This window comes from Myxocyprinus asiaticus, chromosome 47, assembly GCF_019703515.2.
Source record: "Myxocyprinus asiaticus isolate MX2 ecotype Aquarium Trade chromosome 47, UBuf_Myxa_2, whole genome shotgun sequence".
Classification (NCBI taxonomy): Eukaryota; Metazoa; Chordata; class Actinopteri; order Cypriniformes; family Catostomidae; genus Myxocyprinus; species Myxocyprinus asiaticus.
In genome coordinates this window covers 30840983-30868629 of record NC_059390.1, presented here as the reverse complement: position 1 = coordinate 30868629, position 27647 = coordinate 30840983, and the positions used below count along the sequence as shown (strand labels likewise).

Here is a 27647-nt window from a genome sequence, read left to right as displayed (position 1 = left end):
CCGGATGTATTCACAATGCTTCACTTTTTCCACTTTTTGTTATGTTACAGCCTTATTCCAAAATAGATTAAATTCATTATTTTCCTCAAAATTCTACAAACAATACCCCATAATGACAACATGAAAGAAGTTTGTTTGAAATCTTTGCTTTTTGCTTTTTTTTAATTTATTAAAAAAAAAAAAAAAATCACATGTACATAAGTATTCACAGCCTTTGCTCAGTACTTTGTTGAAGCACCTTTGGCACCAATTACAGCCTCAAGTCTTTTTGAGTATGATGCTACAAGCTTGGCACACCTATTTTTGGGCAGTTTCTCCCATTCTTCTTTGCAGGACCTCTCAAGCTCCATCAGGTTGGATGGGGAGCGTCGGTGCACAGCCATTTTCAGATCTCTCCAGAGATGTTCAATCGGGTTCAAGTCTGGGCTCTGGCTGGGCCACTCAAGGACATTCACAGAGTTGTCCCGTAGCCACTCCTTTGTTATCTTGGCTGTGTGCTTAGGGTCGTTGTCCTGTTGGAAGATGAACCTTTGCTCCAGTCTGAGGTCCAGAGCACTCTAGAGCAGGTTTTCATCAAGGATGTCTCTGTACATTGCTGCAGTCATCTTTCCCTCAATCCTGACTAGTCTCCCAGTTCCTGCCGCTGAAAAACATCCCCACAGCATGATGCTGCCACCACCATGCTTCACTGTAGGGATGGTATTGGCCAGGTGATGAGCGGTGCCTGGTTTCCTCCAGACATGACGCTTGCTATTCAGGCCAAAGAGTTCAATCTTTGTTTCTCATGGTCTGAGAGTCCTTCAGGTGCCTTTTGGCAAACTCCAGGCGGCTGTCATGTACCTTTTACTGAGTGGCTTCCGTCTGGCCACTCTACCATACAGGCCTGATTGGTGGAGTGCTGCAGAGATGGTTGTTCTTCTGGAAGGTTCTCCTCTCTCCACAGAGAAATGCTGGACCTCTGTCAGTGACCATCGGGTTCTTGGTCACCTCCCTGACTAAGGCCATTCTCCCCTGATCGGTCAGTTTGGCCAGGCGGCCAGCTCTAGGAAGAGTCCTGGTGGTTCCAAACTTCTTCCATTTACGGATGATGGAGGCCACTGTGCTCACTGGGACCTTCAATGCTGCAGAAATTTTTCTGTACCCTTCCCCAGATCTGTGCCTCGATACAATCCTGTCTCGGAGGTCTACAGACAATTTCTTGGTCTTCATGGCTTGGTTTGTGCTCTGACATGCACTGTTAACTGTGGGACCTTATATAGACAGGTGTGTACCTTTCCAAATCGTGTCCAATCAACTGAATTTACCACAGGTGGACTCCAATCAAGTTGTAGAAACATCTCAAGGATGATCAGTAGAAACAGGATGCACCTGAGCTCAATTTTGAGTGTCATGGCAAAGGCTGTGAATACTTATGTGCATGTGATTTTTGTTTTTGTTTTTTATTTTTAATAAATTTGCAAAGATTTCAAAAAAACTTCTTTCACGTTGTCATTATGGGGTATTGTTTGTAGAATTTTGAGGAAAATAATGAATTTAATCCATTTTGGAATAAGGCTGTAACATAACAAAATGTGGAAAAAGTGAAGCGCTGTGAATACTTTCCGGATGCACTGTAGATAATAATAATAATTTTAAAAAAATTATACACATACGTACATACACATAGGTAGTGCAAATCTATTACAATCTGTTATCTGTTATGTACAGTGCAAATGTTTTTTTTTATTTTTTATTTTTTTTCCAGAGGAATGAAATAGCAGAAGAGGTTGGATGTGTTGGATAAATATAAAAAAGACTAAACTGTGTATTGCACATAGTTATTGCTCAATGGGGCAGCTTAACTGTTCATGAGATGGATAGCCTGAGGGAAAAAACTGTTCCTGTGCCTGACGGTTCTGGTGCTCAGAGCTCTGAATCATCGGCCAGAAGGCAACAGTTAAAAAATGTAGTGGGCAGGGTGAGTGGGGTCCAGAGTGATTTTTCCAGCCTTTTTCCTCATTCTGGAAGTGTATAGTTCTTGAAGGGGGGGCAGGGGGCAACCAATAATCCTCTCAGCAGTCCGAACTGTCCTTTATAGTCTTCTGATGTCTGATTTCTTAGCTGAACCAAACCAGACAGTTACTGAAGTGCAGAGGACAGACTCAATGACTGCTGAGTTAAACTGTATCAGCAGCGCCTGTGGCAGGTTGAATTTCCTCAACTGGCGAAGGAAGTACAATCTCTGCTGGGCCTTTTTCACAATGGAGTCAATGTGTGCCTCCCACTCCAGGTCCTGTGAGATGGTAGTGCCCAGGAACCTGAACGACTCCACTGCTGCCACAGTGCTGTTTAGAATGGTGAGGGGGGTCAATGTTGGGGTGTTCCTCCTAAAGTCCACAATGATCTCCACCATTTTGAGCGTGTTCATCTCAAGGTTGTTTTGACTGCACCAGACACCCAGCTGTTCAACCTCCGATGAGGCCGATGACAGTGGCGTCGTCTGCAAACTTCAGGAGCTTGACAGAGGGGTCCTTGGCGATGCAGTCATTGGTGTAGAGGGAGAAGAGTAGTGGGGAGAGCTCACATCCCTGGGGGGCACCAGTGCTGATTGTACAGGTGCTAGAAGTGAGTTTCCCCTGTCTCACAAGCTGCTGACTGTCCGTCAGAAAGCTGGTAATCCACCGACAGATAGACATGGGTACAGAGAGTTGGTGTAATTTATTCTGGAGTATAGCTGGTATGATGGTGTTTAAAGCCGAAATGAAGTCCACAAAAAGGATCCTTGCATATGTCCCTGGTCTGTCCAAATGTTGCAGGATATGATGCAATCCCATGTTGACTGCATCATCCACAGACCTGTTTGCTCGATAAGCAAATTGAAGGGGATTTAGAAAGGGTCCAGTGATGTTCTTCAGGTGGGCCAACACCAGTCTCTCAAATGATTTCATGACCACAGACGTCAGGGCGACAGGTCTGTAGTCATTAAGTCCAGTGATTTTTGGTTTCTTTGAGACAGGAATAATGATTGAGCGTTTTAAGCAGCATGGGACTTTACACTGCTCCAGTGATCTATTGAAGATCTGTGTGAAGATGGGGGCCAGCTGGTTACCACAGGATCGAAGACATGCTGGTGAGATGCCATCTGGGCCTGAAGCCTTCCTCGTCTTTTGTTTCCGAAAGACACGGCTCACATCATCTTCACAGATCTTAAGTGCAGGTTGAGTAGCAGGAGGGGGGTTGCAGGAGGTGTTGGTGTTTGTGTGAAGTGAAGGTCAGAGTGGGTGTGGGGTGTGAGATTGAGCCTTTCAGATCTGCAGTAGAACACATTCAGGTCATCAGCTAGTTGTTGATTCCCTACTGGTTTGGGGTAGGAGTCCTGTAATTTGTGAGTTGTTTCATACCACTCCACACTGATGCAGGGTCATTAGCTGAAAACTTGTTTTTCAGCTTCTCAGAGTATCTTCTTTTAGTCACTCTGATTTCCTTGTTCAGTGTGTTCCTGGCTTGAATGTACAAGACTTTATCCCCACCCTTGTGAGCATTCTCTTTGGCCTGACGAAGCTGCCTGAGCTCTGCTGTAAACCACGGTTTGTCATTGTTGAACTTTAAATAAGTCCTAGTAGGAATGCACATATTCTCACAGAAACTGATATATGATGTTACAGTATCTGTGAGCTCGTCCAGGTCTGTGGCTGCAGCCTCAAAAACACTCCAAGCCATGCAATCGAAGCAGGCTTGTAGTTCTCGCTCTGATTCATTGGTCCATCTCTTTACAGTCCTTACTACTGGCTTGGTTGATTTTAATTTCTGCCTGTAGGTTGGAAGAAGATGAACCAGACAGTGATCAGAGAGTCCCAAAGCTGCTCTAGGGACAGAGCGATATGCATCCTTTATTGTTGTGTAACAATGATCCAGTATGTTCCTGTCTCTGGTGGGGCATGTAATGTGCTGTTTGTATTTGGGCAGTTCACGTGTGAGATTTGCTTTGTTAAAATCCCCAAGAATAATAACTGAGTCCAGGTATTGTTGTTCTGTGTCTGTGATTTGATTAGCCAACTGTTGCAGCGCTGTGTTCAAACACGCGTTTGGCGTGATATACACACTCACCAGAATAAACGAGGAAAACTCCCGCGGCGAGTAGAAAGGCTTACAGTTAATAAAGAGCGCTTCCAAATTAGGACAGCACATCCTCTTTAACGTTGTTACATCTGTACACCAACTTTCATTGATGTAAAAGCATGTTCCACTGCCTCTCGTTTAAAGGTGAGCTTATTCTGAGCTTATTCTGAGCTCAATATTATTGAGACCCCAGAGCCCTCTCTAGGTACAGAGGAGTTGACTGTACTGTTCATGCCTGGACATTATGAATGGTGGTGCCCCACTTCTCAACCTCAACCATGGTTCAATAATGAGACATGTGCTCTTAGGCAGATCTGTAGGAAAACTGAACACTGGTGGAAGAGAGACAAGCTTCAGATTTCTTATGAAATTTTAAGAGACTCACTCAGTAATTATCAGTGTGTGGCCAAAGCTCCAAGAACAAAATACTTCTCAGACTTAATAAATAGAAATGCTCACTGCCAAAAAGTCCTGCTTTGCACATAAACAAGGTGCTAAACCCGGCTATCACACCATTAAATTCAACTCCAAATGCCTGTGAAGACTTTTTAAACTTATTGGAAATAAGATTGATCTTATCAGATCACACATTACTTCATCTAATATTGAATTATCGTCTCCCATTTCAAGTTCTTGGATATTCAACCATTTTGATCCTGTCTCTCATAATTAAACATATGAAACTGACATCCAGTCCTTTGGATGCTATCCCTCCTCGATTTGTGAAAGACCTGTTTGACATTATAGGCCCTAGTGTTCAGTCCATTGTAAACAGCTCTTTGACTAATGGTATTGTCCTGCCTTGTTTTAAACAATCAGCGGTTCATCCTTTAATAAAAAAACAAACAAAAAAACAGGTCTTTACCCCACAGTGCTGGAAAATTTTCATCCAATCTCAAAGTTACCATTTTTATCAAAAGTGTTAGAGAAAGTTGTTTTATCTCAAATCACCCATTTTTTTTAAATCAGAAAATGACATCCTAGACATATTCCAGTCTGGATTTAGAGCCGGTCATGGCACAGAGACTGCCCTGTTAAAAGTTACAAATGATTTATTAGTAGCTGTTGACTCTGGGATGGCTGTAGTGTTGATTATGTTAGACCTCAGTGCAGCATTCAACTCTGTCAATCACTTGATTCTCTTGGATCGCATGGAGTGTGATATTGGCATCCGAGGGACTGCACTGAAGTGGTTTGATTAATATCTTCATGATGGGTCCATTTTCTGTGAACATTGGAAACTGTTCATCCTCCTCTGTTACCCTGAAATATGGCCTCCCTCAAAGCTCTATCTTGGGCCCAATTCTGTTTTCATTATACATACCACCTCTAGGCTCTATTTGCCACCGACATGCCATTTCTTATCATATTTATGCAGACAACACACAGCTGTATCTACCTCTGAATATTGGGAATGATCAGTCCCTTAATTCCCTGATGGTCTGTCTGGAAGGGGTTAAAAGTTGGTTGTCTAATAATTTTCTCCAGCTAAATGAAAACAAGTCAGAGATTATTATATTTGGGCCTCCTAAATACTGAGAGGATGGCAGGTATTCTTGCTCCCTTGGTGATAACTGTGAAAGATAAGGTGAGAAATCTCGGTGTCATAATTGATTCTGCACTTCTGCTTTGAGAATCAGATAAATTCTGTTGTTAATAACAGCTTTTACCAGCTCAGTGATTTCTAGGCCAAAACCCTTGCTTAGTTTAAAAGATTTAGAGACAGATCTTCATGCTTTTATTTTCTAGAGACTAGACTATTGTAACACTACGCAGGGGTCTGTCAGCTGCAACTATCCCATCTGCAACTCGTGCAGAATGCTGCAGCCAGGCTACTGACTGACACCAAAAAAAAAGGGAGCATATTACTCCTATGGTATCCTCTACAGAATTGATTTTAAGATTTTATTATTGGTTTTAAAGCACTACACAATCTCCTCAGTACATTAGTGATCTCCTAAGCCACCACAAATCTTCTAGGCTACTGAGATCTTCAAACCAAATGCTGTTGGCTGTCCCTTGGTCCAAGCAAAAATCTAAGGGGGATCGAGCTTTTTCGGTAGTTGCCCCTAAACTATGGAATAATCTTCCCCTTTATATTCGTTTGGCCCCATCTGTTGAGGTCTTCAAGTGTCAATTGAAAAGGTATCTCTTTTCTCTTGCTTTTGAATATAGGGAAACTTAAACTGGAGTTATATGCACATATGCTGTCCTTTTTAATATATATTCTTTCCTGTGGAATCTATATTGTTTATATGTATGTTATGAGTGGTGATGTTTCCTTTATTCTTAATCTCTTAACTGTTTCTAGATTCTTGATTGTGAAGCACTTTGGTCAACAAAGATGTTTTTAAATGTGCTATATAAAAATACATTGATTGATTGATTGATGCAATTCTCCAGTGCAGTGATTAGTTATAAACAAATTAATTATCAAACCACATTAAAACTGGTTGTCTTAATTTACTGATTTATTGTACCATGATGATAATAACGTGCATTGTATACATACCTAGCCTTTGCTCTGTCCATGTTTTAAATTGGCATTTAAAACGTCCGTCTCTATAAATAGCCTTGTCATGTTGCACAACAAACTCCAGGCGGGGTCAGTGATTGTTTTTTTTTATTTAACCTCTAGAGGGCGCTGTTATACGGTAGAACCAAGGAGTTCAGACTGTAGAACCCCCCCGTCCACAGAAATGCCGCTCACTGGAAGTTTTTGGCACCATTCTAAGTAAATTCTAGAGACTGTTGTGTGTGGAAATCCCAGTTACAGAAATACTCAAACCAGCATGTCTGGCACCAACAATCATCCATGCGATTATCTAATCAGTCAATCATGTGGCAGCAGTGCATAAAATCAGGCAGATACAGGTCAGGAGCTTCAGTTAATGTTCATATCAACCATCAGAATTAATTTGTGATTTGGACCGTGGCATGATTGTTGGTGCCAGGTGAGCTGGTTTGAGTATTTCTGTAACTGGGATTTCCTGGTATATTCACACTACAGTCTCTAGAATTTAAAATCTAGAACACACACATGTCATTGTTTCTCCAATAACATGTTAGAAACAGCCCAAGCTTTAATACTAGTAGTTCTGAAGTAATGTTTTTGAGAGGCTTGTACGCATCATTTGGTTTGAACCAGCAATGGCAGATTCTGATCCATCGCATAATGAAGTAGTTCCTTGCACAAATGCGTTTTTGTAATTCTTAAAAATGTAATTGTTCATTGAACTGTTGTATAGTAGCAATATCACACTCGCAATCGTGCAATATGGCCCTAAATCAGCATTGCTGTGATTACCTACGGAACTCGGCCCGCGGCCACTTGCCTGCGGCTGAATCACAGCAGTGCTGATGTAGGGCCATATCGCATTCTTGCTCATTTGATATTGCTTAAATATAAATAAATATAAATATACAGTGGATATAAAGTATACACCCATGTTAAAACAGCAGGTTTTTGTGATGTACAAAATTAAACAAAGATAAATCAAATCAGACTTTTTGCACCTTTAATGTAAAAATTACAACATATGCAATGCCACTGAAAACCATAGTGAGTGAGAAAAGTGAGAAAAAACAAAAAAACTTAGAATAACTTAACTGCATAAGTGTGCACGCCCTTTTATAATTGGGTATGTGGCTGTGTTCAGAATCAACCAATCATCAAGCTCATGTGAAATAGTACACACCTGTCTTCACCTGAAGTGACTCTGATTAACTCCAAATAAATCTCAGCTGTTCTTGTAGGATTTTTCTGACATCTTCTTGGTTGCATGCTACTACAAGAGCCATATAAGAGCTTACAAAGCATCAACGGGATCTCATTGTTGAAAGGTATCCCTCAGGTGAGGGCTACAAAAAAATTTCCAAGGCATTAGATATACCATGGAACACAGTAAAGACAGTCATCAACAAGTGGAGAAAGTATGGCACAACAGTGACATTATCAAGAACAGGATGTCCCTCCAAAATTGATGAGAAGAGACAGAGAAAACTGGTCAGGGAGGCTGTCAAGAGGCCTACAGCAATATTAAAGGAGCTGCAGCTCTTTCTGGCAAGTACTGGTTGCTCCCTACATGTGACAACTATCTCCCGTATTCTTCATCTGTATGGGCTATGGGGCATGGTGGCAAGACCAAGCCTTTTCTGATGGAAAAAAAAACACCCAAACCCAGCAAAAACCTATATTCAGTCTCCCAAAACCATGTGGAAAAATGTGTTATGGTCTGATGAGTCCAAGATTGAACTTTTTGCCCAAAATTGTAAAAGGTATATTTGGTGCAAAAACAACACGGCACATCAGCAAAAGAACACCATACAAACGGTGAAGCATGGTGGTGGCAGCATCATGCTTGGGGCTGCTTTTCTTCAGCTGGAATGGGGCTTTAGTTAAGGTGGAGGGAATCATGAATAGCTCCAAGTACCAGTCAATTTTGTCACAGAACCTTCTGGCATCTGCTAGAAAGCTGAAAATGAAGAGCTTTTCACCTTTCAGCATGACAATGATCCAAAGCACACATCCAAATCAACAAAAGAATGGCTTCAGCAAAAAAAGATTAATGTTTTGGAATGGCCCAGCCAGAGCCCAGACCTGACTCCTATAGAAAATCTGTGGGGGGACATTAAGAGGGCCATACACAGGAGATGCCCTCGCAATTTGACAGATCTGGAACGTTTTTGCAAAGAAGAGTGGGAAAATTTTCTCAAGTCAAGATGTGCTAAGATAATAGACTTTTATCCAAATAGACTGAGTGCTGTAATAAAATCAAAGGGTGCTTCAACTAAGTATTAGTTCAGGTATGTGCACACTTATGCAGTTAGGTTATTCTTAGTTTTTTTTTTTTAAATGTCACTTTGGTTTTCAGTGGCATTGCATAGGTTGTAATTTTTACATTAAAGGTGCAAAAATTGTGACATGATTTATCGTACATTTTTTACATCACAAAAACCTACTGTTATAACGGGTGTGTAGACTTTTTATATCCACTGTGTGTGTGTGTGTGTGTGTGTGTGTGTGTGTGCAAATTTTAAGCGTTAATTTAGTGCAATTGATTGTATAACAAATAACGCAATTAATCGTGCCCCCTGATAAGTACGTACATTCTGTAATAAAAGTATGGATTTTCCTTTCATATCTGAAACCTCAAATCTCACAAGCAGCACAGCAAGAGAATGAGAACTACTCACTGAGGAAGCACAACAGAATACAGGAATCTTGAGATGCGATTTTTTTTAAAGTTTCCCCTACTTTTAACTTGACACAGCGTCCTAAAAATGCAGAGTTTAAGATGTGGAATACCAGTGAGATACTCCAAAATCATGCACATATACTTAGAGCAACAATTTAAAGAGCGCAGATAGAACGCAAGAACAGAGATCGGGCTTTGGCAAGAACACATACTGTGAGAACTGGACAAACTCTTTGCAAAACAGTTCTTAAGCCACTTTTTGTATTTCTAATCAATGCTTTATTCATCTGCCACAATATTGCAATTTATTTCAACTGAATTTCAATCTGTATTATATACTGTATTTATTTTATATATTTTATATATATATATATATATATATATATACACTTATGTTGAAGTCATTCAAACTAATTTTTAACCACTTCACAGATTCCATATTAGCAAACTAGTTTTGGTAAGTCGTTTAGGACATCTACTTTGTGCATGACACAAGTAATTTTTCCAACAATTGTTTACAGACAGATTGTTTCACTTTTAATTGACTATATCACAATTCCAGTGTGTCAAAAGTTTACATACACTTAAGTTAACTGTGCCTTTTAAGCAGCTTGGACAATTCCAGAAAATTATGTCAAGCCTTTAGGCAATTGGCTAATTGGAGTCAGTTGGAGGTGTAACTGTAGATTTATTTTAAGGCATACCTTCAAACTCGGTGCCTCTTTGCTTGACATCATGGGAAAATCAAAAGAAATCAGCAAAGACCTCAGAAAAAAAAATCATGGACCTCCACAAGTCTGGTTCATCCTTGGAAGCAATTTCCAAACGCCTGAACGTAGCTTGGTGCGAAATGTGCAAATCAATCCCAGAACAACAGCAAAGGACCTTGTGAAGATGCTAGAGGAAACAGGTAGCCAAGGATCTATATTCCCAGTAAAACGAGTCCTATATCAACATAACCCGAAAGGCTGCTCAGCCAGGAAGAAGCCACTGCTCCAAAACTGCAATAAAAAAAAGCCAGACTGCAGTTTGCAAGTACACATGGGGACAAATATCTTACTTTCTGAAGAAATATCCTCTGGTCTGATGAAACAAAAATTGAACTGTTTGGCCATAATGACCATTGTTATGTTTGGAGGAAAAAGGGTGAGGCTTGCAAGCCGAAGAACACCATCCCAACCATGAAGCATGGGGGTGTTGTGGGGGTGCTTTGCTGCAGGGGGGACTGGTGCACTTTACAAAATAGATTGCATCATGAGGAAGGAAAATGATGTGGATATATTGAAGCAACATCTCAGTACATCAGCCAGAAGTTAAAGCTTGGTCGCAAATGGGTCTTCCAAATGGACAATGACCTCAAAGTTGTGGCAAAATGGCTTAAGGACAACAAAGTCAAGGTATTGGAGTGGCCATCATAAAGCACTGACCTCAGTCCATTAGAAAATGTCTGGGCAGAACTGAAAAAGCATGTGCGAGCAAGGAGGCCTACAAACCTGACACAGTTACACCAGTTCTGTCTGAAGGAATGGGCCAAAATTCCAGCAACTTATTGTGAGAAGCTTGTGGAAGGCTACCCAAAAAGTTTGACCCAGGTTAAACAATTTAAAGACAATGCTACCAAATACTAACAAAGTGTATGTAAACTTCTGACCCACTGGGAATGTGATGAAAGAAATAAAAGCTGAAATAAATAATTCGCTCTACAATTATTCTGACATTTCACATTCTTAAAATAAAGTAGTGATAACTGACCTAAGAGAGTGAATGTTTTCTACGATTAAATGTCAGGATTTGTGAATGATGAAAGTTTAAATGTATTTGGCTAAGGTGTATGTAAACTTCTGACTTCAACAGTGTGTGTGTGTGTGTGTGTGTGTGTGTGTGTGTGTATATATATATATATATATATACATATACACACACACACACAGTGCTGTGAAAATGTATTTGCCCTGATCCTGATTTCTTCTGTATTTGTGACTATATGACTATATCCTGACTATATGTTTTTTCTCATATTAAATTTTCAAACATTCATAACATTCAAAACATAAAGGCAGTCTGAGTAAACACAAAATACAGTTTGTAAATGATAGTTATTTACTGAAGCAAAGAACATTTATCCAATACCAACTGAGCCTTTGTGAAAAGGTATTAGCCCCTTAGTTACTAAATCCCCGAATCTATGAAACTGCATTCATAATGGAGTTCTGCTGGACTAGACACATCCAGGCCTGATCACCCATCAACCCTGGAACAATTAGGATTGACACCCGTCCCGTATCGAAATGATACAGGACATGATTTATCCTGTATTTAATTTTACCTACGGTGGGTAAGAGGCCATCTCAAAGTTCACAAATTGTGCTAAAACATGCTAAAACTGTGGAGGGTGTAGTAAGGACCATCTGAAAACATTATCCACCCAAAGTAGCAACCTTAGGCACAATTGAGTCCTGTTGTTTTTTTGTTTGTTTTTTTGTTTTTAAATCACAAATCTGTTATTGAGGCAATACACAGTTTCCCCCTTAATGTTGTTGTTGATGTCTTTAGCAATTATACAACTAAATATAACAAACCACCCCTCACACAAACTTAGTTACAGTAGCTTGAAGTCCAATGCCCATAAAGGTACTAAATAATTATTTGTAATCCTTTATAAGCATTTACAATAGATTAATAGTTTCAAATTTAGTTTGGGTACTTCAAAAGTATAAGCAAATAATTAATTAATTATTTGTAGAAATGTGTAAATAGTAAAAAAACAAAAAAACAATGCTTACATCAACAAACAAACAGCAAATGTGTGACTTTGACAGACCTTGGATACTAATTAGCTGGACATTAATGAATAATTTGTAAACATGGATAGTGTGTGAAGTGGTGAAAAATATGAATAATTTCTGAAAACATTTGTAAATGCAAAAAAAAAAAAAAAAAGTGCATGAGCTCATTTATGAAAAAGTGTAATCACATGTGTAAGCATTCAAATGTAAATTAACAAATGATCTACTAATCATTATAAAACATTTGTTAAAATCATTTGTAGATGTTAAAAAGTGCAAAGCTATTTAGGAATTAAATTTTATTAACATAAATATTTGAATTGACATTACCTAAATCTTAACAGATCATTAGTTAATGTTAGATTAAATTCATTAGTGAACAGTAGCAAGCACATTATCTCATATTTCTAACTATTTAATTATATATTAACTAATGAAATTTAAGCATTGTATAATGCTTGTTAATGATTTATTAATGAACGTTTTTAAATGATTGTTACCAATGACTATTTGTACTATTTTGCAGGGCTTTAAATAAATTAATGAAGGCCAATGGGTGATTAAAAATGGTATAAAGATATACAAGATCTAAGATATACACTTTCCCATATACATTCATAACATTTTTAACCTAAAATCTTCCTAAAAAGATTTCATATGCACGTCTATGGATACGTTCTGTGGCATTTACCCAATGACCAGCATTTTGTAATACATTGTTGTACATCGGTAAAATGTTGTTCTTGAACTTCAGTAATGAACTTGACTTAGTTAGAACAACTTCCCATAAAAAGCCTGAGATATATACTGGAATAGTTTATCCGCCAGCAAACGGGTTGAGAAGACCGATATTGCTCTTTTAACATAGCTGGATAAACATTAAAGAAATAGTTCACCCAAAAATTTTAATTCTCTCATTGTATACTCACCCTAATGCCATCCCAGTAGTGCATGACTTTCTTTCATCTGCTGAACTCAAATGAAGATATTTAGAAGAATATTTCAGCTCTTTTGGTCCAAATAATGCAAGTGAATGGGTGCCAAAATTTTGAAGCTCCAAAAATCACTTAAGTTAGCATAAAAGTGTCAGAGATGTAGAGGCAGGACCCAATAGCAGAGTTCAAAAAAGGGAATTTATTGAATACAAAAAAAGGAAAATAACTCAAACTCCCGCAAGGGGGAAAAACAATAAACATAAACTAACCTGAAGGGGAAAAAGGGTATCCAGGCTGGGGTAGGGAAAACAGGGCACAATGATATAGGACCGACCGGGAAGGGATGGGATGATAAACGGAAACAACATGAGTTGGGCAACAAGACTAACCAACAGAACCGTCTGGAATACACACAAGACTGGAAACAAGAGGAACTGGCCCTGGACAGCAAACACGAGGAGACTAAAATAGGGAGAGAAATAAAATGGGTTAACACAGGGCAGGTGTAACAAATGAACTAATAATGGGCAAACAAGGAGGCAGGATATGATGTAAAACAGAGAGACACGTGGCGAAACAAACACAACAAAGCCACGTGCTCTCACAAGACAATAAAACACCCGAATGGCATGAGTGCGCATCGCCAAGAAAATAAGGCAGTATACGCCCATGCCAACTGACAAACAAGACGAGAGAATGCGTAGCAATGCCAAACAAAGCGATGCCACGTATTCTCACACTTATGAGAACTTGAGGGTACATCTCAAGGCAAATGCCACATGATGCACGCAACAGGCGACAACAAGACAGGACACCTGTGTGAGAGTTCGGCCACACACACACCCAACACCTTACCGAAGTGACCGAACCTCAGCACAACATGAAGACAGCTCGTGACCTGGGTGTGCAACGCGAGCACAAAGTGCAGCTATGTTCGCAAGAGACAGACAAACTATTGACGTGAGTACATGCTGCCACGATGACATAAATGCGATGCACCTACGTCAATAGACAGACAGACAGACATGGAGCATGACTCCCAACACCGACCGAAACTGAACCAGACAGGAAGTCAGGATCCAGACACCACAATCCCGACATGAAACAAGACAGACCAAAGACACAGTGACAGACATGGGACGATAATGCCACGGTCCCGTCAGACCAAGACCCAGACTGACATAGTGGCAGGACCGTGACATAAAAGTAACCATAGGACTCCAGTGGTTAAATCAGTGTATTCAGAAGCGATATGATAGGTGTGGGTAAGAAACAGATAAAAATTTAAGTCCTTTTTACTCCTCCCTGCTCAGTAAATATCCACTTTAACTTTAACAATCTTACAGTTCATACAAAATCTTTGTTTAAACACTGGACCTTAACACTTACTTAGTTTACTCATTTTAAACCATGACTTGCACTGCACATAAATAACTAATATTGGCATTATTTTCATGCTGTTTAGTCAGAGGGGAACTGGCCCCCACAGTGAGCCTGGTTTCTCCCAAGGTTATATTTCACCAACATCTTATGGAGTTTTGTGTTCCTTGCCACAGTAGCCTTTGGCTTGCGCACTGGGGTTCCAAATACAATTATTATTTAATTATTTAATTGTTTATTTTTAAACACAATTTTCAGTCATATGTAATCAAACTACACAATGATGACTCTAAGAATTTATAGATATTACAGTTTCATTTTCTGTTAATGCATGATTTTAATGCTGTTTTGAAACAATGTGTGTTATGAAAAGCGCTACACAAATAAAAATGACTTGACTTTCACATTTTTCTTGTGTTTTTGGTGATTCACGTTCTTCATGCATATCACCCCCTACTGGGCAGGTTGAACAATTTCTTGCAGAAAATAACTTTAATATTGATCTGTTTATCATATCACTTCTGAAGATATGGAGTAAAACACTGGAGTAATAAGGATTAATTTTATGATGCCTTTATGAGCTTTTTTGAGCATCAAAATTTTGGCACCCATTCACTTACATTGTATGGACCTACAGAGCTCAAATATTCTTCAAAAAATCATAATTTGTGTTCTGCAGAAGAAAGTCATACACATATGGGATGGCATGAGGATGAGTAAATGATGAGAGAATTTTCATTTTTGTGTGAACTATCCATTTAAGATTTGCTTTGAAGAACAGAAAATCCCACATTTATGCCAAGAGGCAGTATGCCGAAACTTCAGCTAACCAATGCTTAAAGATCAGGACCCAGATCTATTATAGAAAAATATTAGAAAAATACTGTTGTACACAATTCAATTAACAAGTTAAAATTAATTAAAATTCTACAGAAATATAGTTGTGCACAATAAAAAATGTTTTTTTGTTTATTCATTTCAAAATGTTTTACATTTTCCTCCAAGTTCTTCCATCAATAGTGGAGGATCGAATCGTGTCCTCATTGTTGCTGCCTCCTCTTGGTGACTTAGCCATTATAAACCAGCACAGCGATGATGACAAGTTACAGCTGCTTGTTGATTCTGAAAACCTGCCAATCCCGGAACCCAGTGTGGTCAAGCAGACTGAGACAGAAGATCAAAATGTCCAGGATGTGGATTGCAGCTCCAATGACTCATCAGAAAGAGATAGTGATGGAGAAAAAGACATTAATGTAGATGAACTGCAACAGTAAGTTACCACATAACATTTGTTTATTACTCTTTCTAAATTAAAAATCGGAATTTTTCCTTTTTCCCTTGATATTATAATCGTATTTATTGAATTTAGTATTTTACATATAAGTTACATTAATTAATTAATTTTAGACGTTGTGCTTTTCTGACACTGCACTCAAAGTGCCTAATGTACTTATTTTGTGAGCAATTTGATGTAATTTTCTTTATGTAGGCTAATCATCCAAAACATAAACTGGATTTCAGAGTTACTTATTTGCAATTTTCTACATAAATAAATCAAGAAAGAGCCTAATGGTCAACTTCACATAGGTCCTCTTAACAGCATTAAAATCTAATTTGTTATTAACATTTAGAATAGATTATTATCACTGAAAAATTCACTTACAGTAATGCATGTTTACACTTTGACCAAAATCTTCCATCACGGTATACAGTGCCTTGCAAAGGTATTGAGACCCTTGAGCAGTTCTCACATGTTATACAGGTGCATCTCAATAAATTAGAATGTCGTGGAAAAGTTCATTTATTTCAGTAATTCAACTCAAATTGTGAAACTCGTGTATTAAATAAATTCAATGCACACAGACTGAAGTAGTTTAAGTCTTTGGTTCTTTTAATTGTGATGATTTTAGCTCACATTTAACAAAAACCCACCAATTCACTATCTCAAAAAATTAGAATACATCATAAGACCAATAAAAAAAAACATTTTTAGTGAATTGTTGGCCTTCTGGAAAGTATGTTCATTTACTGTATATGTACTCAATACTTGGTAGGGGCTCCTTTTGCTTTAATTACTGCCTCAATTCGGCGTGGCATGGAGGTGATCAGTTTGTGGCACTGCTGAGGTGGTATGGAAGCCCAGGTTTCTTTGACAGTGGCCTTCAGCTCATCTGCATTTTTTGGTCTCTTGTTTCTCATTTTCCTCTTGACAATACCCCATAGATTCTCTATGGGGTTCAGGTCTGGTGAGTTTGCTGGCCAGTCAAGCACACCAACACCATGGTCATTTAACCAACTTTTGGTGCTTTTGGCAGTGTGGGCAGGTGCCAAATCCTGCTGGAAAATGAAATCAGCATCTTTAAAAAGCTGGTCAGCAGAAGGAAGCATGAAGTGCTCCAAAATTTCTTGGTAAACGGGTGCAGTGACTTTGGTTTTCAAAAAACACAATGGACCAACACCAGCAGATGACATTGCACCCCAAATCATCACAGACTGTGGAAACTTAACACTGGACTTCAAGCAACTTGGGCTATGAGCTTCTCCACCCTTCCTCCAGACTCTAGGACCTTGGTTTCCAAATGAAATACAAAACTTGCTCTCATCTGAAAAGAGGACTTTGGACCACTGGGCAACAGTCCAGTTCTTCTTCTCCTTAGCCCAGGTAAGACGCCTCTGACGTTGTCTGTGGTTCAGGAGTGGCTTAACAAGAGGAATACGACAACTGTAGCCAAATTTCTTGACACGTCTGTGTGTGGTGGCTCTTGATGCCTTGACCCCAGCCTCAGTCCATTCCTTGTGAAGTTCACCCAAATTCCTGAATCGATTTTGCTGGACAATCATAAGGCTGCGGTTCTCTCGGTTGGTTGTGCATCTTTTTCTTCCACATTTATTCCTTCCACTCAAATTTCTGTTAACATGCTTGGATACAGCACTCTGTGAACAGCCAGCTTCTTTGGCAATGAATGTTTGTGGCTTACCCTCCTTGTGAAGGGTGTCAATGATTGTCTTCTGGACAACTTTCAGATCAGCAGTCTTCCCCATGATTGTGTTGCCTAGTGAACCAAACTGAGAGACCATTTTGAAGGCTCAGGAAACCTTTGCAGGTGTTTTGAGTTGATTAGCTGATTGGCATGTCACCATATTCTAATTTTTTGAGATAGTGAATTGGTGGGTTTTTGTTAAATGTGAGCCAAAATCATCACAATTAAAAGAACCAAAGACTTAAACAACTTCAGTCTGTGTGCATTGAATTTATTTAATACACGAGTTTCACAATTTGAGCTGAATTACTGAAATAAATGAACTTTTCCACGACATTCTAATTTATTGAGATGCACCTGTATATTAAACTTTTTTTCAACATAAAACCAATGTTAACTAAATTGAAGAAAAATAAATACAGTGGCAAGAAAAAGTATGTGAACCATTTGGAATTACCTGCATTTATGTATAAATTTGTCTTAAAATCTGGTTTGATCTTCATTTTAGTGACAATAATGAAGAAACACAAATTATTGTATTGTTCTTGTATATATTGAATACATCATTCAAACATTCTCAGTGTATGTTGGAAAAAGTATGTGAACCCTAAGGCTAATGACATCAACAAAAGCTAGTAGTTAGAGTCAGGAGTTGGCAAACCTGCCATCCAATGAATTAAATGAGATTGGAGGTGTGGATTAGAGCTACTCTGATTTATAAAAAGTACTCAAACATTGTGAGTTTGCTATTCACAAGAAGCATCTAATGATTTTGACCATGCCTCCCAAAAAAGAGAATTGTTGCTTTGCACAAAAATGGAAAGGGTTGCAAAGTTATCTCAAAGAGCTTAGATATTCATCTGTCATCAGATTATTTAGTGCTGTGGCTACTTTGCCTAGAAGTGGCTGTCCAGCCAAAATGACTAAAATGACACATTGCAGAATGCTCAATGAGGTAAAAAAGAATCCTAGAGCAGTTGTTCATAACCTTTTTTTGAGTAATGGACCCCCATCATATCTCAAACCAGTTTCAAGGCCCCATCTATTTTTGAAAATAATATTGCCATGGTAAAAAAAATATAGGCCTAGGTACCATATTTTCCGTTTTTAGTCTATTTTATTTACTTTCATCATCCTTATTTCGTTAAGGTCCTGCGACTTACAATATAGTCCAAAGCTACTTATTTATATGATTCGAACTATAATTGATGTCAGCCGCTCAAACACGCTGCACACAACATGCTTATACACAAACATTATAATATAATCTCTGGCTTCCGGTAACGGCTGTCCGCGCATTTTCCTTTGCTGTAAACAATGTGCGCTTCCGCGTTCGTCACTTCTCACCGGAGCTTACGCTACACCTATGTCATACGCCGAAACTCGACTCTCTCGTGAACGCGCAGACGGGCCGTTACTGGAAGCCATTGATTATAGTTTATAAAGTTATAAATATGAATATTTTTCTTACAAAAATGCATCTCTTCGCTTCAGAAGGCCTTTATTAACACCCTGGAGCAGTATGGATTACTTTTATGATGGATGGATGTGCTTTTTTGGGCTTCAAAATCTAAGGTACCATTCACTCTCATTATAAAGCTTGGAAGAGCCAGGATATTTTTTAATATAACTCAGATTGTGTTTGGCTGAAAGAAGAAAGTCATATACACTTAGGATGGCTTGAGGGTGAGTAAAGTATGAGATAATTTTCATTTTTGGGTGAACTAACACTTTAAGGCCCAAACATACTTCACGCAAGTATGCAGATGCACCTTGCTACGCAATCTCAATTTCACGCGTCATTGCATTGTGAAATGTGTCAGTGTTCAATTCATAACCCAACACAAGTACGCACTGCATTCTCTGCATTGCCGCAAGGGGTGCAAGAATGGATTTTCTGTTTTCAGTCAACAACTGTCATTGGCGGAGCAGCAATTTGAGGAGAGTCTTGCTGATCAAGTTATACAAACATATTTAAGACCCCTCGTCCCCTCTCCATTCAAATAAAACAGCGATTGAAATTGCTTGGCAAGAAATTGCAGCTTCCCTAAATTCTTATAACGACACTGTAAAGAGAAAATTTAAACAACTACAGCACCGATTTTTTCCGAGCTAGGAAGAAATGGAAAGGCATCCGCAGAGGAGATGCCACAACTAGCTATGGATATCCATGCGTTGGCCAAGCACTTGCATCTGTGTTTGCGTACTTGTGTGAAGTATGTTTTGGCCTTTTAGTTTTTTTCCCCTCTCTGAACAATGCCATTTTCTAATATATTTTAGATGATTCTACGGAGCCCATGCAATTACACCACGGACCACTAGGGGTCAGCGGACCCCCAGCTGAGAAACCCTGCCTGAGAGTGACAGCTAATTTCTCAAAGCAATCACTGGAACGGTTAACATATCTGTTCTTAAGTCTACTATACAGAAAACATTAAACAGGCAGGACTAGGGATGCACCAATACCACTTTTTCTCTTCCGATCTGATTCTGATACCTTAAATCTCAGCATTGGCCAGTACCGATCCTTATCCATTACCAGTGTTGTTGTTTTTTTTTTTGTTTTTTTCATAATCAGTTTACAATATCTATACCTCACTCTGTGATACTAACTGGGGGTAGTCTTTTACATGTAAAGAAACACAAACCTTTAACTACACATTATTTCAATATAAATGAATAGCCTATTAAGCAAAACTTTATTGTTAACTAGTCTACTGGATACTGTAGCAGCAAAATTAACAGAAATTCCAGTGAAAGTCTTCAGTAGAAAAGAAGCCAGTTTTCTTTGCACTTTTTTTTTTTTCAACTTGTATCTGGACATTAAAGGATTCAGATCTCTTTTTTTCTTCACTTACTTGTAATATATCAGTCCACTTTTTATTCACATTCACACAGTTATTTTTTGGAACCCAGTAAACTTAAATATTGTTGTAATTTGTAAACAAATAATAATGATAATAATAAATTATTATTATTGACTTTTAGAATTTTATAAAACAATAGTAATATATTTCAATCATGCATAGGGTTGAGAATCATAAGGAATTTTACGATTCCAATTCCTCTTAACGATTCCAGTTCCTTAACGGTTCCAGTAACGAATCCAGTAATTCTTTTAGTACTTTTTTTTAATTTATTTTTTTATAATTATTTGGAAATGAGAAATGCAATTCTTATACTGCATTTACTACCCTCTGCTGTCTGTTACCAAATAATGAGATCATTTCAGATTCCTACAGAGCAGATATAACAAATCAGAAATAAGTTTAATACAGTTCATGTAAAAGGTGTGTTTGCAGACTTTTTAGATACATAAATTATATCATAACTGTTTTAAATAAACAAATCTAAACCAACAAGAAATGTGATGGCATATTTCATTAATACATTTATTATTTTATAAAATTCCACTTATTACAACAAAACTTGTGTATCTTTAATTATACACTGTCATATGTACAACCAGTCAGTAACTGCCCTGGGCTGCGTTTCCCAAAAGCATCGTAAGCCTAAGTAGATCATAGAAACCATTGGTGCCAATGGTCTCTACAATCAACTTAAGTTTGTGATGCTTTTGGGAAATGCAGCTCTGCTTGATTTAACAGAGACACAGGTCATCATTAAATAAACAGTAAGAGTTCCAGAGACAGTTTAGACTGTCATGTAGCCTAATGTTATACTTCAGGCTTGTGAGACTTCAACAGTTCTTATTTAATTTTTTTGTTGGACATTCATAACTTAAACATCAATATAAGATTACTTGTATACTGGTCTATAAATGGAATTGCTGTATGTTTCGCACTGTAGATTCAAAAGAACCGACTCATTAGAATGGTTCTTTCAGGATCTGACTATACTGGAAGCACCGTATGTTTTGCGCTGTAGATTAAAAAAAACCCAGCTCCTTTGAATAATTGTTGTGATTAATAGGTCCCAGACACAGGAGTAAAATATAACAATGTTTAATGAATGAGAAGTTCAGGTAACTGATGAAAATATGTAGTAGCACAACAACAGATCAGTCCAGAGATGAGGTGGGTGAAGATGATAGTGGAGGACTCTGACGGCGATAGCTGCAGCAGGGAGAGAGTAGAGATAATATATTCCAAGGAGTGGTGTGAGATGGCGGCGACTGGAGCAAAGAGAAACAGGAGATTATAATGCCTGGAGCACAGGAAAAATAGGCAAAAATATCCAGACTAGAAAAATACAAAAGAATAGCGTGAGAAACATGAGTAACAAAGCACACAACACGAGAACGATCCGATACTGAACTCACACAAAAGGACTGCTTATAAAGGGAAGAGCAAATAGTGTGCAGATGCCGAGCTAATCAAGCAGCAGCTGGGAATAAGCGTTGCTGAGCAACGGAGTGATTAATCCCGTGCCTGCAACAACACGAGGGAGACACACAGAAACAAACCGACAGAATGAATCCTCCCATGACAAATTCTTTTTGGAATCTAACTATACTGGAAGCATGTATGTTTCATCCTGTAGATCCAAAAGAGCCGGCACTGGTAGAGCTGTGTGTTTTATGCTGTAGAGACAGTAGAGGTCAGCGCTGCTGCAGAGATGTGCTGCTGGAAACACTGTCAGAGTATTTCAGAATGGTGTTCCAGCCACATTGGCGGAAAATTGCACGCTGGAGAACCGTTAACGGAATCGAAAGTCACGAAGATCATACGATTCCAGTATTTTTTAAAGAATGGAACCAGTTCTGAACAAGTCATGCACCTTTGACTTTAAAACCCTTTTATTTTGACAGTTGGAATATTCCAGGAAGTCCTGTAAGTGTCTATATGTAGGTTAGTTCACGTCTGGTGAAATGCTCCTCTGGAGCTGTTCCAAGTGCGTTATTTAACAAACTATTGAGCATCTACATCTGAGATTTTGTTTGTGTGAAGTGCTCATTGTGCATTGCTCTGAGGGCTTAAATAGAAAATAGCTGAAAGGAAGAATGGTCCAGAATTCCTTCTGAACGCTGTGCAGATCTAATCCGCAGCTACCGGACACGCTTGGTTGAGTTTATTGCTGTTAAAGGAGGATCAACCAGTTATTAAATCCAAGGGTTCACTTACTTTTTCCACAGCACTCAATGTTTAATGGGATGTGTTCAATAAAGACATGAAAGATTATAATTGTTTGTGTTGTCAGCTTAAGCACATTTTGTTTTCTCTATTCTTGTGACTTTGATGAAGATGAGATCACATTTTTTGCTGCAGTCTTAGTCTTTATTCAAGCTCATACACTGAAAACTTCACAAACATTGATAATCATTTGCATTGAACGAGATGACAGAGCCTGTGAAGCGCATATTGCATGTAGACTATATATTTTATACTCCCATTATTTATGCTTTAACGATCACACTGTGCCATGAAGCAAACAGTTTATCCATCAGAAGAATTGAAGCTTCCATCAAAACCACACGTCAAAATAAAAGCAGAATTCAAAGTAAAAGCTAGGCATCTGAATTTGAAGAAATTGCAACGCAAATATATTACATCTGTAAAGTAAAATGTAATGTTCACTGTAGTAATGTTAATAAAAATAATGATATAATAATAATAATAATAATAATAATAATAATAAAGCAATATATCACAAGCAAGAGTGCATTTTTAGTGAATAAATGTTTGTTAAAAATACAATGCCATGTTAAAGTATTTGTTCTGTTTTTACTTGTTAAAAGTTTTAGGAATTAATTTGATTAGACACCATTTTGATGATGAAATTAAATTAAACTTTAAAACAAGGAACTCATAATATAAAACAGGAAAAAATAAAACAGATTTCACTTGGGCCCTGCTTAAAAACACTTAAGCAATGAATTGAGAAACACATAAAGGAAACATGCATTTCTTTTAATGTATTATATACTTTGAAATGTAACTTTAAATAGGCTAAAGGATTGTTCAATAGCACATTACCATATTAGCAAATTTTTGCTGTGGTATCAAAATTGGTATCGAGAACCATGAAATTTCACCGGTTTCGGTACCAACTACTGAAATTTTGGTATTGTGACAACACTTTACTGAACCTATCTCTGGAAGCTCCAGGTTAACATCTCTGGAAAAAGCTGCCCCTTTGTCAAAACAATAACCTAACAATTGGCATCTATCTGTAAGATATTAAAGTATCAAGCATTTTTCTCTGGATAAAAGTCCCACTCTCAAAAGAGAGATGCGATCAGAACCCGCAACACAGCGCTTTAACAACAGTTGACTGTGGCCTAACCTCATAACATAATTCACTGCTTATGTAATTGTATCCGGACTATGAAAACACATTTGCTCCTTTGAATGTGGGTACTATCTCATTCTGGAATCAGTTTCAAATAGGTGATTATTTTTTGCATTTTTGGTAACTCGGAAATTACACATCTCAATTTATTATTAATTAATTGTGCATCCTTAAGTTTTATATGCTAAATATGTAAATATTTGCATATGAGCATATGTAAATATGTTCTTTATTCTTTTTACAGTAGTAACTCAGAAGAACCAAGTGTACCCTCATCAGCCAGCGATGCCCACGGAGGTACAGCCTCTCAACATTTCTGTCAACATTCTTATTTTGCCTCATCTTTAGACTGAATCTGTTTCTTTGTCCCATGTTTCCTTTTTAGGAGATTACATTTTTAAGGCAGCTGTGCCCATCCAGCACCCCAGTATAGACACCTTTCTAAAGATGCCTTCTAAAGGCTTCCACTATGCTGGCAGGACCATCCACAAATGTCAACAGTGTACCAAATATTTCATCTATCGCTCTGATCTTCTAAAGCACCAAGAAACTCACACCCCGGCAAAGGCACACAAGTGTCCTCAGTGCGGGCTTGCTTTTGATAACTCAACTCAACCGGCATCACACAGCAAAGGCTGTAAGTCCAGAGTTTTTAAATGCCTCAAGTGTTCAGCCCACTTCACTTCTCTCAAGACCCTGTACAGACACAATAGAGTACACAAAGAGAAAACCACCCACAAATGCCCTGAATGTGGACGGATTTTCACAAGTCTATCACAACTGGTCAGTCACCGGCGAACTCACAGAGCTCCTGCCGTTAAAAAGAGCTACGATTGTAAAGAATGCGACGAGACGTTTGGGTCATATCGAGATAGTTTAATCCACCAGAAGATCCATAACTCTAAAGATGCTCAAACATCTAAACCGGAACGCCAGCCAGGAAAGTGTCGCTTTTGTGACTTAACATTCAGCGTTGACAGCGAATTACGTAGCCATCTCAAAATTCATGCGGAATTCCGGCCATATATATGTGATCAGTGTGGAAAGTGCTTTTCCACAAACAGCAGTCTACTCGCCCACCTCTCCAACCACACGGGTGAGAAACCTCTCCTTTGTTCGCAATGCGGAAAACGTTTTTATAGCAAGATCCAATTGAAATCGCATATGAGATGTCATTCGGGTGAACGGCCGCACATCTGTCCTTACTGCGAGAAGCAGTTTACCTTGTCTGGGAATTTGAAGATCCACATCAGAATTCACACTGGAGAGAAGCCGTATGTTTGCCGCCAGTGCGGAAAGGGATTCGTATCCACCGGATGCTTGCAAGTGCATATACGCTCTCATACAGGAGAAAAACCATATCAGTGCAAAATCTGCGGCAAGAAATTTGTGGTTTCGAGTCACCTGACGGCACATATGTGCTTTCACACTGGAGAGCGTCCACACTGCTGCTTACAGTGTGGGAAAAGATTCATTCGACGATATGACTTGAGCAAACACATGTACACTCATATTGGAAAGAGGCCCTTTCCATGCCCCCTGTGTCCGAAGGCTTATACGTGTCGCACACACTTGAAACGACACATGAAGAGCCATGGCGTTTGACTTCAGATAATTTTGAGTGCTTTGTGTGGAGTGAAACATCAATGATTTCATCACATTTTCTCACCCGTATGTCATCCAAACCTGAATGACTTTCTTCCTTGAAATGCAAAGTGAGAAGTTTAGCAGAATGTTTCCACTATTCTTTTCCATACTGTGAAAATGAATGGTGACCAGTGGCTGCCAAGCTCCTCAAAATTACAAAAAGCTCCATAAAAGTTGTCCAGAAAACTCATGCACTATATACAGTACAAGTCTTCTGAAGCCATACAATTTCTTTATCATGAGAAAAGATCAAAAATTTTGTCTTGTCCTCTACCACAGTTCTCAAATTCACATTCACAAATATTCAAATATGGCACATCACCACGTTAAGCTACGTTTAATGTCAATGATGGTGAATCTCATAGGTGTCTCATAAACAACCATTTGATCATCATGCCAAATTTGAATATCCACATATTCAAACCACACATGAGATTTGACAGGTATAGCGGAGGGGAGAATTTTCAGTGAATAACAACTTTTCTGTCTCTTTCTCACACCAAGCTATTGTATGACTTTAGAAGACTTGAAATGTACAGTAGCATAGAAGTCATATGAACTACTGTTATGGTACTTTTGAGGTGCTTTTTTGGATTTCATTGGATTTGGATTTGTCCTCTGTCCCCGTTCACTTTCATCGTACGGAAAACAGCAGCATGAACATTCATCCTAACATTTCTTTTTGTTGTCTATGGAAGACAGACATATGGGTTTGGAACAACATGAGGGTAATTGATGACTGACTTGTCATTTTTTGGCAAACTAACTTGAACTAGAACAACTTAAACAAGACCTTTGAAAAGCAGTTTGAATTGTTGATTTGTAAGAGTCTCCATCCATTTTTGTAGAAGTCTAGTTGTAGAGACCCTTATGCCCTTATTTTAGATTTATATTTTTCATTTAAAGTTAGCATGAGCATCATTGTCATCAGTAAGCAAATATGAATTAAATGTGCTGAATATATAGTCTCATACTAAAAAATAAATGTGTTGTAAATGTGTTCCACATCACTTAACAAGGGAATTAAAACTCGTAGACGATTAATCAGTGCTGTGTCATTTTTAACCATATTTTATTTATAGTGGCCTGTAGTATATGTAGAAGAACGAACAATTGCTATGCAAAATGACTAGAATCCAGGAAAACCCAACCTTTTAATCCTGGAAATTCCTCAAAGCCATAAAACGAAGAGACTGATGCCAAAGATGGTGCCTTTAAGTGTACCAGGCAGCAAACATTGCAAAGGACACACAAAGCAAATAAGTGGAACCTTTTGGAGGAATAACCTTAGGGCCTTTCCAGGCCATAAATCTATGAATCTATACATTTGGTGCCGAAAATCTCTCAGCTGTGTCCTGTGGCCCCTTTCACTGAACAAAGGAAGAGGAGTCCCCTTTTGGGAGACTGAAGCTCCTTTTAGGTTGTTGATTTGAGATAATTAACGAGTGCCAAATTTCTGGTCAATGAGACTAACCATTCTGGCAAAACAGCATGATTTAAAACAAAAGGGCCATTGGTCAGAGAGGCTGCAACCCATGGGACAGTGACATGGGGCAGACTCAGTATGACCTTCTGAACTTTTCCACACAGGCACCAAACTTTTGACTCTCTGTGCGTATTGGACAAAGCATACAAGATAATTTTATATCTCAGGCTTAGCCTGACTATATCTACAATAACAGATAATCAAGCATCACAATGCTCTAAGTTAATGGAGTAACCATTATAACTTTTAATCTGATATCCTGTTAGGAAGCTCTCAGTCTAGGAACCAAGGAGTAGTTTTCCCCTCCTTCTTGAAGTTATACTCAAGAGAGTGAGATCTGAAGCCATGAAATTCCAAGACTGGGTTTACTAACACATGGAACTAACATTGTTCTTGTCTTTCTTGTATGTATATCTACCTTAGATATTGTCAGACTACCTCATGTAATGTCATTCGATATAAACCAATTTGCTACACTTAGATTTAAACTAATCAGGAGATCACGAGACATTATGATCATTATTCTGACACAGACAAAGGCTCATCTATCACCAATCAGAAGGAGGGACAGAAATTACCATTAAAAAGGCACTTCTGATTGGCTCAGGATACCTTTGGGGTGCGGCCAATTTCAGCTCAAAACTTTCTTCACTTCTTCGGCTCTCTTGCTTCTTCACTTCCTCTTCAGCTCCTCATCCTCCGTGCTCTGGCCCTCGTGGCTTGCAGCCTCGCCCCGGCGCCCCTCAAGTTCAGTACAATATAGAGTCAGGAAGGCTTGGAACAAAGTTCAGAGGAAGCTCTTCTCTGTGCTATGACCCACACACAACGGGAGTCGCAAGTCTCCCTCGCGGAAGGCCTCACTTCAGTCACCCTTGATTGACAGG

General features: G+C 38.6%; 1 protein-coding gene across 16 annotated transcripts in view; it reads left to right on the top strand.

Annotated features, from left to right (window-relative positions):
- Positions 1–26321, top strand: part of LOC127437016 (zinc finger protein 239-like) — a 105640-nt gene extending 79319 nt beyond the window's left edge. For 5 of the 16 annotated variants that reach the window (XM_051691617.1, XM_051691616.1, XM_051691622.1 and 2 more), the window contains 3 exons: positions 15403–15667; positions 18873–23927; positions 24016–26321. In XM_051691617.1, the coding sequence (XP_051547577.1) occupies positions 23837–23927; positions 24016–25235 (1311 nt within the window). In that variant the 5' untranslated portion in view covers positions 15403–15667; positions 18873–23836 and the 3' untranslated portion in view covers positions 25236–26321. Of the gene's footprint in view, positions 1–15402; positions 15668–18872; positions 23928–24015 lie in introns of those variants that run through there. The other 11 variants (XM_051691627.1, XM_051691626.1, XM_051691629.1 and 8 more) reach the window with 7 other exon arrangements.
- The last annotated feature ends 1326 nt before the right edge of the window (positions 26322–27647 follow it).